General features: G+C 38.5%; 1 protein-coding gene across 1 annotated transcript; it reads left to right on the forward strand.

Annotated features, from left to right (window-relative positions):
• Positions 1-380: 380 nt before the first annotated feature.
• Positions 381-13,442, forward strand: nr2f5 (nuclear receptor subfamily 2, group F, member 5). The gene is made up of 4 exons (XM_059568472.1): positions 381-1,430; positions 9,381-9,661; positions 10,305-10,551; positions 11,920-13,442. The coding sequence occupies exons 1-4, from the start codon at positions 1,064-1,066 to the stop codon at positions 12,234-12,236; spliced, it is 1,212 nt and encodes a 403-aa protein (XP_059424455.1). The 5' UTR covers positions 381-1,063; the 3' UTR covers positions 12,237-13,442.
• Positions 13,443-14,549: the final 1,107 nt, after the last annotated feature.

Consider the following 14,549-nt stretch of genomic DNA (forward strand, 5'->3'; position numbering starts at 1 on the left):
TTGTATCTAGCATTGAATCATTTATTCTAGAACGGAACATTAAAAAAAATTGTTAGACAACAGATTAAAACAGAATAATTCACATTTGCCACTTATATTAGTTAACTAAGGTAATGATAATAAAAAATAATCAGTGATAATGTCTCTTCTCAAGACTGTTAAACAATTCACATTAATTGTGCCAGAGCAGCGCTTTTACAATTGGACAAAGACTTTTTATCTAGCACCTCCATTGACCAGTTGAGAAGCTCAGGGTATCAAAGCTCCGCCCCTTGTGAAGACGTCATATACTAATATGGTCACTTTATCCTTATATGCAATGAGGTGGGTGGAGCTATGGTAAGCACGGCTGTTTAGTGTCACTTTCACCGAATTCTTAACTACGGTTCTCAGAGATGAAACAGACAGCTGGCGAGTGAAACAGGCTGAATCTTCTCTACTAAACAGAACCTACAAGTTTTGACGGATTATTGAGCAACATTCCTGGTACAGAGAACTGTCATACGGAAAGAATTAGGCTATTAGCGTTTATTCATTTTTATTATATTTACATGTTTTTTTTCGCGTACGCCCTTGTTTGAAAGAAGATTACGATTTGGTACTATCGTATCAGAATAATGATTGGAAAGCGTTCTTTATTCAGTCTTTTCATTTAAATACCTAATAATACCTACGATCGCGAGCTTGTCTTACATAGAAAGTAAAACAAGTGGGATTTCGAGAAGATCGTGAAGCTTCAAACGGATATCTTCTCGTGTTCGCTCGGACATTATCGCGCAATATTGACAGTTTTCGGAGCGTTCTGAAACTCCAAGATGAACATGCATTTGGGATTTCCCTCTCAATAATTATGCCACCTTCTTGTTTACTTTGCAAACATTCCGAGACCTCCTCTGAGTAGAGAAGTAAAGTTTCGCTTTATCAAGTTTTCTAGTCGAAGGAAGATCTCGGAGGTGATCTTCAGATCTCTTCAAGCGTCGTTCAGGATCGTTTGAACTCTCCTCCCCGCTGGAAACGAGTCGCATTGTATCGGTCGTTGCCATAGAAAGTGTTGCGGGATAGCATGGCAATGGTAGTAAATCAGTGGCAAGAGAACATTTCGGCTGATCCCGGCTCCCAGCTGCAAATGTGCAGTCAGGAGCCCGGCGGGACACCGGGAACTCCCTCAGGTTCAACCCCGGGCAACGACGCGCTCTCCGGGGACAAAATTCCCAACGTGGACTGCATGGTGTGTGGGGACAAGTCCAGCGGCAAACACTACGGCCAGTTTACCTGCGAGGGCTGCAAGAGCTTCTTCAAGCGCTCGGTCAGACGGAACCTGAGTTACACCTGCCGGGGGAACCGAGACTGTCCCATCGACCAGCACCATCGGAACCAGTGCCAGTACTGCCGGCTGAAGAAGTGCTTGAAGGTCGGAATGAGGAGAGAGGGTAAGACCTTACAGCGTTCAACTGCTGCATGCAATTGAAAAATACAGTTCTGAAAAACCTGAACAGAAATTATTCAAATAATACAACTGAAGCTAGGAAACACTTAAAAATGACCAAAAATCAAACCATACTTAATAATGGTTCATTAGTGGCTCTTAAGTTCCTTCTAATAAAGGTAATTTTGATTGCATAAGGTTCTTGAGTTGCTAGGCTATATGGATTTTGAAAAAAAATATATATATATATTGTGACATTTGGATCATTACTTTGTTCTCCAAAGTACCAGAGTTTCCAAAAAAGAGAACCATCACTATGGGAGTTTGGTTCTAAATGGAACTTTTATTGTAAGCATATTTTCCACAAAAAGTATAGTTGCTACAATTATTGTTACAAGTGTAAAATGATCTAGATTACAAATCAATAAGGGATCTCTTTCAAAAAAAGAAAATTTGTGTAAATTTTCTCAAACATATTTTGGTGACCGATCTAAAGTTAAGGGGTTTGAGTGCAATGTTCCTCAAAGAACTGTTTATTGTTCTATGCATTTGAGAAACCCAGAACCATGTGCTAATGTGAAGAACCTACAATGTAACATCAAAAACCTTTGCTCAAAGAATTCTTTATCTCTAAAGAACCAAATGCCAACAACAAAAACAAAAAGTTCTTAATTAGAATGATAAACATAACCATTAATAAATGTTTGTTTTATGAGAGTAATGCGGAAAGATTCGTTTTTTTCTTCAGCCTCTGTTTAAATGGTCATTGCAACAGCAATTTATTTTAATAATTTACCTATTTAATAATTATTTTGTTAAAAAAAACGGACTAATCTCATTTGCTTCTGGAGTTTAAATACTAATCTGTGGCATAAGTATTTTGAAAGTCATCCTCAAAAATGGTCAATTTCAAAAGAAGTTTAAATTATTAGGTTTTTTTTTAATTTAATTCTGCGGTGGTGGATAAGTTGTTGTCCTCTGCAGTTAATAGTGAAAACTCTGCCAAGTTCCTCATTCATTTGGATTATGAAAATCACTGCAGGGAAAAATTCATTTAGTCATGTTTTTAAACTGAAGGAGAACCCGAGAAAACCTCTTCATTCTCTAGTCTGTTGACCTTTGATGAGCTTCATGTTAGAAGATAGAGTCAATGAAAAATATGGGTCCGTAATATTCCCACTTTTATACTTTGACATTCCTTAGTGGCCTGTTGAATTAGAAAATATCCACATCTAGTTTTCCGATGCGTAGTGGAGACCGGGGATAGTTGTCACAACAGAATGAAAGTCCTAAGAATTAAAGTCCTATATTCATGACTTTTTTTATAGAATGTATTAATTATATTGGTATTTGTCTCTCATAATTGATTTAGTGTTTACATTTTTAAAGAAAAGCCTTTGGCAGGCGGTTCCATTGTGACTTACCCAATATAGTGTGATGAATTTATTTAACACTAAAATGTAAAAATCATGTGGAATGTCAGTCTTAATGTTTTGCACTTTTATTTGAATATGTGAAAACATCAGACTCCTCAACAGACTCCTTTAGATAAGACAAGACATTGGTTTGCTTTACCTGTCTGAATGCAGTCATTTAAATCAATAATATGTTTTTTTCCTTCACTCCTTGCATTTGTTTAGACAAAATAGATATAGACATGAACACATGCAGCCTTGCTTTTTCTTTTCATTCATAAATGATGCCTTCTCTGAATTATGCAATTCAGTCAATTGCAAAGAGAAGCACCTTGTACTGAGCTATTACATATAATCTGCAGTCATAACACAGCTTGAGCCAAACAAACAAAACACTTGGCTCTTATACTGTGGACCTTGTGGGTTTATGAGGTTTATGTTTAGTATTCACATATACATATTAATGATAGTGAACAGTGTATTGTAGCACTTATAAAGATTCCTTCCAAGGCTCTAATTGAGGCGGGCACAGTCTTCGATAAGTACGTAGATAAATTAATAAACTACATAAATATGATGATATATTCATACTATGTAATACAGTTTCTGCTTGAGTGTCGTATCTAAGCTCCTCAGCACTGTATAGTATTTTACATAAAATATCCAGAAGGTCTTCTTCTGGCAGTGCATGCATGGATTCACATGAGTGCAGTACGAGTGCAAAATAAATCAGATTCTGTGCACCTGGTTATTACAGCTTGATTGTCAAGTCCTCTAGTTCATGTAGTCCTTGAGTGTGATACAGATAAATGGATTTGGCATGCTTTAAGATACTCTAAGAAATCTTCCTGCACCACCTTATTAAAGGAAGATGGAAATATTAATGTATAGAGAATTGGTAGTTAACAGATAATATGTATTAAGAATAAAGTTGGGATTGAAGAGATGCAAGGATGAAGAAAGAAATGCAACAGGAGTGAGGTTCTTATATATCCTTTGATTGACATGATTAAATGAACATGCTGACTTTGTTCAGAATCAGATATCAGACAGATAATGCCTTTTATAGATCATTGGTAAACTTGAAACTCTTGCATGGCTTGATTGTTACAGATGAGGTCAAACGCGTTTCTCTCTAAGGCTCTTTGTTTTCTGCAGTGCTCAGAAATCCCACTCTCTCCTACGATTTCATCACGTGTGTTTGGTAATGATGAATGGGGCAGAATCACGCTGCCGGTTACACACATACATGTATACACATATACTTTTTAGTGACCTTCTTGATTAAAAATAGACTGTTTTACAGCCTGATTCCACATGGGAACCTGTGGATGTTCTGTGGAAGTACAGTAGGTGCGTCAATTTTGATGTAACTCGACACAAAGTGAAATATCTTTAATTATTTCTTTACCTTTTTTTCCAAACCCATAAGATCCCTTTTTAAGAGTGTAAATGTAAGTAATAATAGAATGATCTGAAGGATTCAGCTAGTGCGTTCATGTCTTAGACTCACTGAGATGATTTTCCTCCTAGCGCCCCTCTTCTTCGATTGCTCTACCTGTTTTTACACCTTACGGCTGCTCTTGACATGACTGGCATTCCAGCCTGACAAAGGGCGCCTCTGATTGAAAGAAAGCAGTGCGATTGCCTTGTCAGTTCCACAGGCTTCTGCAAGTACGTGCATCTGCTGGAATGTTCCAATGCGCAAGGTTGTGACCTTTGTCAGAACTAGAAAACGACCAATGTGGACTGAATGAAGTCTGACACTCACATGCAGAAGTGCTGGCATACAAAATCTAATAGAAAGAGGTACTTGTGCCACATATAGAGATATAAATAGAGAGACTTGGGGTGGAAACCTTTGACTTGGGCCAGTATGCCGCAGTTAATAAATTACTTGAAATAAAATACATTTTAACAAAAAAATTGCAGTATTAAATAACAATAAATAAAAAAACACAGATTTTTGTATAAGATTTCATGCAGAATGGCCAAGGATGGATGCAGCATGCGTGCAGATGCAGTAAACTGTGCATGTCCACCATGGGCTGCTTCTGCCGAGCATCTCTGAAACTGTGACTTCATCTCATGACCTATAAGTCAGTCACTTCCCATGTGCAGGGTGAAATATAGGTCAATGGAAAGTAAACATTAATAATAGACAGGATCATAGCAAAGTCCAAATGTGACGGCTTTCTGTGGGGTTTGGGTAAATATCACCCACCTGGTCGATTGGCTAATCCTGCTGTTCAACCCGTTTAAACAGGTGACCTCCGGCAGAGGTGACTCTTCCTTCTGATTTGCTGTGTAACGTAAAGCCTTATGATTCTTCAAACACAGTTGGGTTCAAAAGTCTGAGACCCATTTCATTAATGATTTTTTTAAACGTTAAATGTTTCCAGGGCAAGTTGAAGTACTAAAATTACTAAAACTAAAAAATTTAATAAATTGAAGCCAAAAATAACTATTAAAAACAAACAAACAAACAAAAAAAAACTAAACTGAAAAAAAAAGTTATTTCAAAACATCAGTCAAGTCCATAACAAAATAACACTGCTGATGGTAAAAGAAAAATGATAAACCAAAAAATGGTACAAGAATGCATTTTGACAATTGCTTTCACTGTTCATGTCTTTAGTAACATATCCTATGAAAGTATGCACTTCTATTTTACTTGTTCAATTGTGAGTTGCTCCTAATTAAGTAAGATTAAATATTTGTATAGAAATGTGGTTGAACACCCAATGTAACACATTTTTGCTCAGCAAATATTGTGCACCTATCCCCACCCTTTCTGTCTCATGGTATGCCAGAGCTCCATCACAACTAGTTTCAGGAGAGAACGACAAACAGTGAAAACACAAGAGGAACAGGAAAGTCCAGTTACCGTAACTTTTGACCTCTGAGTGTGAGTCAAGTGTTAATCCTCTGACACACATGAAGCACATTCACTTTTTGATTTATCAGAGTCTTGAGTGTGCTCAGTTTTCCATCTTGATTTTCTTTTCTGCTTTATGCAGAGAGCGAAATAATGTGAGAAAAAAGTCCAGAAAAAAACAGCAAAGACTTTACATTACATTATAAAAAAAGAAAAAAAAAAAGAAATCAGGTTCAAATAAATGCTGTTCTTCTGAAATTCTTCTTCACCTTTTCCACAAAAAATAAGCAGCACAACTATTTTCAGCACTGATAATACTTTATCTATTTATCTTCTTATTTAAAAAAAATAATAATAATAAATAAAAAACTGTAGCTCTCTATTTTTGAGTGTGTGTGTGTGCATGTATGTATGTATGTGTATATATATATATATATATATATATATATATATATATATATATATATTAGTGGTGGGCATAGATTAATTTTTTAAATCTAGATTAATCTCACTGTGATCTTGAAATTAATCTAGATTAAAATGGCTCATTTGAATTCTGCCGAAGGCATTCAGAATATGTGTGTTACCCAAATAAAATTGACAAACAGTAAGGTGGTGCATTAGAAAAGGGGCTCATCTCCTGTTTCCAAAATGCATCACAAAGTGTTTGAAAAAGCTGTAAACTAATTCCAGATTGCACAAGGTGCAAACAACCTTACGCCTGTTTCACACATACTCCGTCTGCAGTGCGTATGCGTTGCATATTTTTTTACGCACCCATGTTAACGGATTCCAGTTGCGTTCCAGGAGCGTTGCGTCTGCAGCAGTGCAGCGATCGTTTACGTACCGAGTAGCAAACTGCAAACGTGTCCTGTGTGAAAGCACATCGAGTCCGTGCTGCACCACATACGTAACGCACACGGACTGCATACGCACTGCAGACGGAGTATGTGTGAAACAGGCGTGAGCAGGGCCGTAGCTGGGGTCAGCAGGGACCCGGTGAAGGTTGTACCAGTGGGCCCTGTTTGAAATTCTTTAATTTGTATGTTCGTTTATTTTTATTTATTTGTGCTATTTACACAATGTTTAAGTTTTTTTCAAGTTTGTAGGTGTCAAGGTACAGAAACCAAATAATTAAATGTAAAATAGCACTGGATAGTCTTCAATGTAAAAATGAAATATACAATCAAACCTACATTTATTCAGACACCTTCAACATTTCTCACATTATTACAGTTTTGCTATATCAAAAATTATATCTGGTGTCTGAATAATTTTTGGTTTGACTGTTAAAACTACAAAGTAATTCAGTCAAGAGCAGTGAGTGATTTTCATCTTCATTTTCTTGGATTAACATTACAACAGCCAGTAGCTAAATTAGGCGCGGTCACTTTAAGAGACGACGAACGCATCCAATATAATACACATCCCATTTTTTTCCTCAACTGTTTACATTCACTTAAGAAATAACTGACAGTTTTTTCGAGCATAATTTCCAAGGTGGATATTTTGACATATTTTGTATGTAGGCTATTTGTTGGCACAAGAGCAAAAAGAAGCAGATTCGGTGTTCAAGTGTTTTGAGACGTCTTTCTCTGCGTGAGCCCTGAAAACCAGAACACCGCGAATACTGAATTGGGCTCTTTCACATCTTTTTGTTTGTTCAAACTGCGATTAGTATTTGTTCGTTCAGGTGCAGGAGGGACTTTGAGGAGAACTTCGCAGAAGAGAGCTCGGTTCAGTGTCGCTGTCTGTTATACGCGGCTCTCTCTCTCTCATGCGCACCGAACACAGCGCGCGAGTAACCAGCTCTGTTCAGCTTTTCCGCGTCTTGTTTTAGGATGCTTTAATGTTTAAATCGACAAGCGGTAATTAAGGCTTAAAAACACGTGAAAAAGATAAGCTTTCGTGACGATGCGCAGCAGTGGCCCGTCAACTGTCCTGAGCATCTTTTTTAGGCTGGCCTCAGCCAGTCGGTTATATAACATATCAAGGTGAAAGTCATCATAGCTCGCTTAGTATAGACCCAGCTACCAACCCAACTTTGAGAATAGATTAACGGCGATATTTTTTTTTTATCGCCCGATAAGAGTCTCACATTAACGCAGCACGTTGATGCCGATAACGGCCCACCACTAATATATAGCTATATATACACACACACAAGCACACACACACACCTTGCTTATGAGACTGTTTTATACTGAGACTTCTCATTTGCACTTAAGTGTTGTTCTTTTGTTACTTTTGATTGATTCTATTGCCCTTCATTTGTAAGTCGCTTTGGAGAAAAGTGTCTGCTAAATGACTAAATGTAAATGTAACAAGTAATGTTTCTTGAGCAGCTAATCAGTATATGAGACTGATTTCTGAAGGATCATGTGACACTGAAGACTTTGCTCAACTTTGGGCCACAAAAATACATTTAAAAATATATTAATATAAAAAAACTTATTTTAAATCATAATATTTCACAATATTCCTTTTTTTTATCAAACAAATGCAGCCTTGGTGAGCAAAAGAGACTCCTTTCAAAAAATGTTACTGACTCCCAACTATTGGCTGGTAGTGTATTCACAAATGACATTTTTATATATATATATATATATATATATAATTTTCACTCTGTAACTGTATAAAACAAGGAAAAGGGAAAAGCTTAAGTTGTAAAGTACACACATTGCTGAAGCATTCATTATGTATGTTTCTGCATCCTCACCATTCTGTTTCTCCCTTCCTAAAGGAAACTATGCTTGTATTTCATATCATAATGAGAGGCTTGTGGACTTGTTCCTTCCTTTTCATCTTCAATGTGAGTCCTGATCATGTGTGATTTCCTTGCTAGAGGTTACTGAGTGACTGTGTTGTTGATCATAGAGGGTGTTTCTACCCCTGGATACCCTAATCTGATTGTCGGGCTAAAGCTGACGATCTCAAATATCGGTCAATCAAATCAAATATCGGTAGTTTCTAAACACCTTGTTCTTCATTTAGTCATTCTTTCAACCTTAATTCACCCTTAACATTCATCTGATTCAGGGTTTGCATGTGCTGTTGGTTAATCTTTTTTTACATTTAAATTATTAAAATTAAACAATAATGATACTTTCAGGTCTTGGTCTGGCATTTATGAGGAACAACTGAGATAAAGCTGACACTTCGAAGAAACTCTATTACTGTATGTCTGTGAAACCTCTTAGCAATAACATTTTCCTCTGCGTTTTTGTCACCCCCTCTTACACACACACAGTCTCTTTTTCATTCTGTGCTCATTTCATGCTCCCTCTGGTTTATAGTAAATTGAGTTATTGGCCAGACAGCAGGATAGTTAAACAGGTGTTTCCCAAATGGGCACTGAGCTGCATCGTTACAGGAATGGCCTCTGTTTTGCCCTTCGCCTCGGGCTGAACCATTTGTTTGAAGAAGTGTGAAAAAAACCATTTCACCCATAGTGTTCACTCACTCATTATTCACTTATGGATAGCAGAGGGGTCAGCATCTCTCTGATGGGTTTCACAGATGCTATGACTGCAGTTGCTTGGACATTAGAAAGCAGAAGGGCACTTGATCTATTGTGGTGGATGGATTTGGTTGTTTTTGCAAGTAAACACATTAATATCCTCTTCTAATGCTTTTTTGCTTTTTATTTTCTCCTCCTCAGCTGTGCAAAGGGGTCGTATGTCCAACTCGCAGACCAGTCCAGGACAGTACCTGAGCAACGGGAGTGACCCATACAATGGGCAGCCGTATCTCTCAGGCTTCATCTCTCTGCTCCTACGGGCCGAGCCGTACCCCACGTCCCGATATGGAGCCCAGTGCATGCAGTCCAACAATCTAATGGGCATCGAGAATATCTGTGAATTGGCCGCCCGTTTGCTGTTCAGTGCCGTGGAGTGGGCAAAGAACATCCCTTTCTTTCCTGACCTACAGCTAATGGACCAGGTAAATCAAGATAATTTTACTTAATAATGTTTTTTGATTTTTAAATGTTAATTTGTGTATTCTTAATTTTTTATTTTTTGTACATTTTTATAAACGAATAAATATATTTTATTTGATAGTTTTTTAACTTACTATATATTTTTTCCTTTTATCTAATATTTTAAAATATTTTTTATTTTATTTATTGAATCAATAACAAAAAGTGGTAGGAGGGCCTGGTAACATCAGTCAAAATAAAAGTTATTAACATTTGGGAGTAACATGCACTGTTTATTGGAACATCTATAAGAAACTAAATTAAAGCAGTAAATCATTATTGTGATCATTTTCCTGAAACCCACTTGACCTAGATGAAATGACTGTAATGCACAGCCTTGAGTGGTATATTGCTAATAGTGACAGCAATATAATAGAAGACATCAATGTTTTCTTTCATTAACATATAATTGTATAAAATCTATGGAATTTTTATGCTAATTTATATATATATATATATATATATATATATATATACCTCTTTATGACTTTGCACAAGAAACGCACACATTTATATTCATGTATTTTATATCTTGAGGTTTATTTAAGGTTTTTTTTTTTAACCATCTTTTGCAATGTCTCACATGTGTGGACCTTTTTTGTGTAGGTGGCGCTCCTGCGTATGTCGTGGAGTGAGCTGTTCGTTCTAAATGCTGCTCAGTGCTCTATGCCACTGCATGTAGCGCCCCTGCTGGCTGCTGCCGGTCTACACGCCTCCCCCATGTCAGCCGAAAGAGTGGTGGCCTTCATGGACCACATACGTGTCTTCCAAGAGCAGGTGGAGAAACTGAAAGCCCTTCAGGTAGACACGGCCGAATACTCCTGTCTGAAGTCCATCGTACTCTTCACCTCTGGTAAGTACAACTAACCTTAAGGCTACTTGGTTTGATTAGTATTTACCTCAATACACCTCAATTACACCTCAGTAATACCATTTAGAAAACACCTGGACCCGTTTTGCTGATTTGTTTAGATCTAGTTGTCAGTAGTCCTGACTATTTTGTGAGATTTCCAATAGTGTTTGTTACTAAGTGAATTACATAGAAAGGGTACCAGATTACATCATGTATTACAGTACAAACAACATGTTACACGCAAAACATTCATGATGGGCAGGATTTCCTGTGCCACTGCCAAACGCTTTGGTACAGAGCTTCAGACTGAGAGATGTCGTGCCCACTGGTTTAGATTATTTCTGATTCCCTCCTCTACCTGTCAGAAACCCTTTTCCAGCCCAGACCTACACTTTTCCAAACGGATGACTGAACCCACCGCTCTCGATTCGCTTTTTTTATCACTCAATCCTTCACACTTCCATCTATTATTGAAACCAGCCAAGCAGCCCCCGCCCCACCTCAACTTCCACCAACATGACTGAATTATGCATGCTGAGTTGCAGCAAGAGGGATTCGCTTCAGTCTGGCCGTGACCTACATAACCTCTGTAGCCTTGGGCATCACTGTGATCCATCCTGCAATTCCAGCCAAAGCCCCACTCCACCCCCTGCCGGGATCTGCCGGCATGAGCTAACAGGGACAGACAAACTCTTGTGGCCCGTAACCTTAGCCCAAACCTCCTATCACCTCACATCACCCGACAGGCCTCTAATGTCAGCCAGTCGCCCCGATTGCCCGACGCGGTGCGGTGGCAGCTCCCAGCTCCCAGCGCGTGTTCACACTGTGAAACACAAAGAGAGAGGGGGATGCGTTTGCTGTGCAACGCCAGCATGAGGGGGACTGGTGCAGAAGCACGCAAGGCTTGTCACCGCTGACATTACGCCAGGGACTGATGCATCAGTGCCCCCCTTACAAAACGCTGCCTACCGTAACTATACATGTCTTTATCTGGACTCATGGGACAGAAGTGGCGGTTGTGTCCCACTCAGCAGGGATTCTCGCCCTCATAGAAATATGAAGCAATTAATCTTTTGTTATCAGAACTGAAGCTCAGCAGGATTAAGTGTACACGTACACCAATGATAAGAAGCGTGACCGAGAGAATGACAAAGGGCATCTTGCCTTAAAAACTAGCAATTTTACACACTTGATTATTTCAGATGTGTCTTTTCAGTAAGAACCCACATTTCAGTTTGTCAAAACACTGATATGATAGATAGACAGACAGATAGATAGATTGATTTGTAGAAAGATGGATAGATGGGTTGATAGATACTGTTCTACAGTATTTCTAATTTTCCTATCTGTTTTTACTTTCTTCTTCAGATGCTATGGGTCTGTCTGATGTGGCCCATGTGGAGAGTATCCAGGAAAAGTCCCAGTGCGCTCTTGAGGAGTATGTGCGGAACCAATACCCCAATCAACCCAACCGATTTGGCCGCCTTTTGTTACGATTGCCCTCCCTGCGCATCGTGTCTTCTCCTGTTATTGAACAGCTGTTCTTCGTGCGACTGGTAGGCAAAACACCCATTGAGACCCTACTGCGGGACATGCTGCTTTCCGGCTCCAGCTACAACTGGCCTTACATGCCCGTCCAGAGAGACCGGCCCATCTCACTCCATTACAATGAGAATGGGCCCTGATCCTGCCCCCATAGTCCATATCTCACCCGCACTGCCATGGGGTCATGGCCGATACAAAGAATCTGTCAGCAAGCCATGCCCCTTTCTGCCACATCATCACCTGCTCACTTACCTGAAGCACCAGCCGTTTGATCCATTAAGGGGAATGGACTACAGCGCTCATATAGACACCAAACTGTTTCCTACAGAGGTTTTCTATGAATGAGGACTGAACGAGAACGTCCATTCCTGATTTTGACTCAACCAGAAGCCATTAAAGCTGATGCCAAAACTTTACTAGAACAGCTATTAGATGGACCTCGAAAACCACTTGTATTAATGGGAGAGTCAAGATTCTATCTGTTTGTTTGGGGGATTGTACTTCACCCCAAATACAACTGAGAGAAAGGCGTGACTCTTGCAGGACTCATTGGAGAGAAAGGCATTGCCAAAATAGGACAGGCAACTGAACTTTCTGGAGCATTTTGTGGAATTGATGACTAAGGTGAAGTTTGTTTGTCTTGTTAATTTTTGCGTTTTGGTCTCTGATGAAGTGGGAAGACTTGAAAGAGGCACTTGAAACCAGCCAGATAACCGTCACTTTTCTTGCTTTTTTCAGCTGCATCCAAATAATCAGCACACCTAGACAGAATGTTGCCGTGTCAAGCACAACATTTGTTTTGTTAAATACAGGTGTTTATCTCCTGTAGCTTCAAGAAAAACACTAGGGTAAAATAGGGTATTCTGGGACATTTGGGAATGTCGGGTACATTGGACATTGTCCAAGCCAACAAAGTCTATGCTAACTGTACCATATTCTAACTGGCTTGTCATAGGATGAAGTCTTGCTTGATTGTGTAAAGTGTTGAGGTGGCAGTCAAGCATGCAAAAATGACCCAGATTACCCTAATTCACCTGACAAACTCAAGACCTCAATTATGCCAATAGTCTGCCTTTGATGACCAAGTATATTGTGTAGAATACTGTAGGTTTCATCAAGTATTTTTGTTATTTTCTTGCTCGTTTGAATATGTTTAAACCCCATTGTCACATTTTTTAACATGGCACTACGGCTTTTAAAGCAGCATTTGGATATAAAAGCCATTGGACCTTTGAAAGCAGGACCTGTTGTTATTAGTTCACAGAATATTTCTATCAAAATAAGTTTTTCTGTATTTTAGTTTGGGAGAAATTAATTAATGAAATAAAAGTCACACATTCAATGAATTGCTGCTGTTGTTTTGTTGTTGTTGTTTTTTTGTGGCATTTTGTTCCTGTTTCTCATTTCATTCTCATATTATTCTGGTTTGGACTAACCCTTAATAGTTTTTAAGCCTGTTGAGCATAAAAAATGGATCTGAACCCAAAATGCTGATGTGTCTGACTGCCCAAAACAGGTTTTCCTCAGGTATTTATCTCCATGGCAAAAAGCGTTCCAGGTCAGTGTTCCCAATACCATGATTAATGGTTAAGGACCATTGTACAAGGATATTTGGTTATATTTGGATTGGATTTGCACTAAACAGGTCAATTTAAATAAATCGACTTTATCACATGACTTCTAGTCACCTTGAAACATAACTTCATGTTTGTCATTCTTATGAGTGGATTTTTTCAAAATGCTAAATTATTTCCTTAATTTAAATTTAGTTTGTTACTTAATGACAGTTTCTTCCATTTTAGATGGCTTCAAAGGTATAGCTCACCCAAAAATTACAATTCTGTCATTAATTACTCACCCTCATGTCTTACCAAACCCCTAAAACCTTTGTTCATCTTCAGAACACCAATTAAGATATTTTTGATGAAATCTGAGAGCTTTCTGACCCTGCATAGACAGCAACGCAACTACCACGTTCAAGGTCCAGAAAGGTAGTAAAATAGTTAAAATAGTCCATGTGACATCAGTGGTTCACCTGTAATTTTATGAAGCTACAAATATACTTTTTGTGCACAAAGAAAACAAGTCTTCATGTAATCGACGTGAGTTCACAACTACCATAATGCATGTAACCCTGGGCGCAGTTGAACATGGTGGTTGCTTTGTCTATGCATGGTCAGAAATATTTTAAAGCTGCAGTCTGTAAGTTTTGCCTCTTTGTCTCAATATCTGTTTGAAAACCTGCAGTTGCAGCTATTTGCGGAATTTTCTTCTTTGCGTGGGCCATAAACTGGCATGGCTCCAGCGTGGATGAATCTAAGGTTTTGATTAGTATATGTGGCTGTCAGTCACTGCACCGGTGTTGATACTGTACTGTACGGAATCACAGATTCTAGCATACATCTTGGAATATATGACCCAAATTAGAACTTTCACCGGATATTGTCATCTGA

The sequence above is a fragment of the Carassius carassius genome, chromosome 15 (assembly GCF_963082965.1).
Source record: "Carassius carassius chromosome 15, fCarCar2.1, whole genome shotgun sequence".
Taxonomy (NCBI): Eukaryota; Metazoa; Chordata; class Actinopteri; order Cypriniformes; family Cyprinidae; genus Carassius; species Carassius carassius.

Coding starts and splice junctions, on each gene's coding strand:
- nr2f5 (XM_059568472.1), top strand. CDS start 1,064: ATGGCAATGGTAGTAAATCAGTGGCAAGAGAACATTTCGGCTGATCCC. Junction 1,431..9,380: donor GGTCGGAATGAGGAGAGAGG/GTAAGACCTTAC, acceptor TCTCCTCCTCAG/CTGTGCAAAGGGGTCGTATG. Junction 10,552..11,919: donor CATCGTACTCTTCACCTCTG/GTAAGTACAACT, acceptor TTTCTTCTTCAG/ATGCTATGGGTCTGTCTGAT.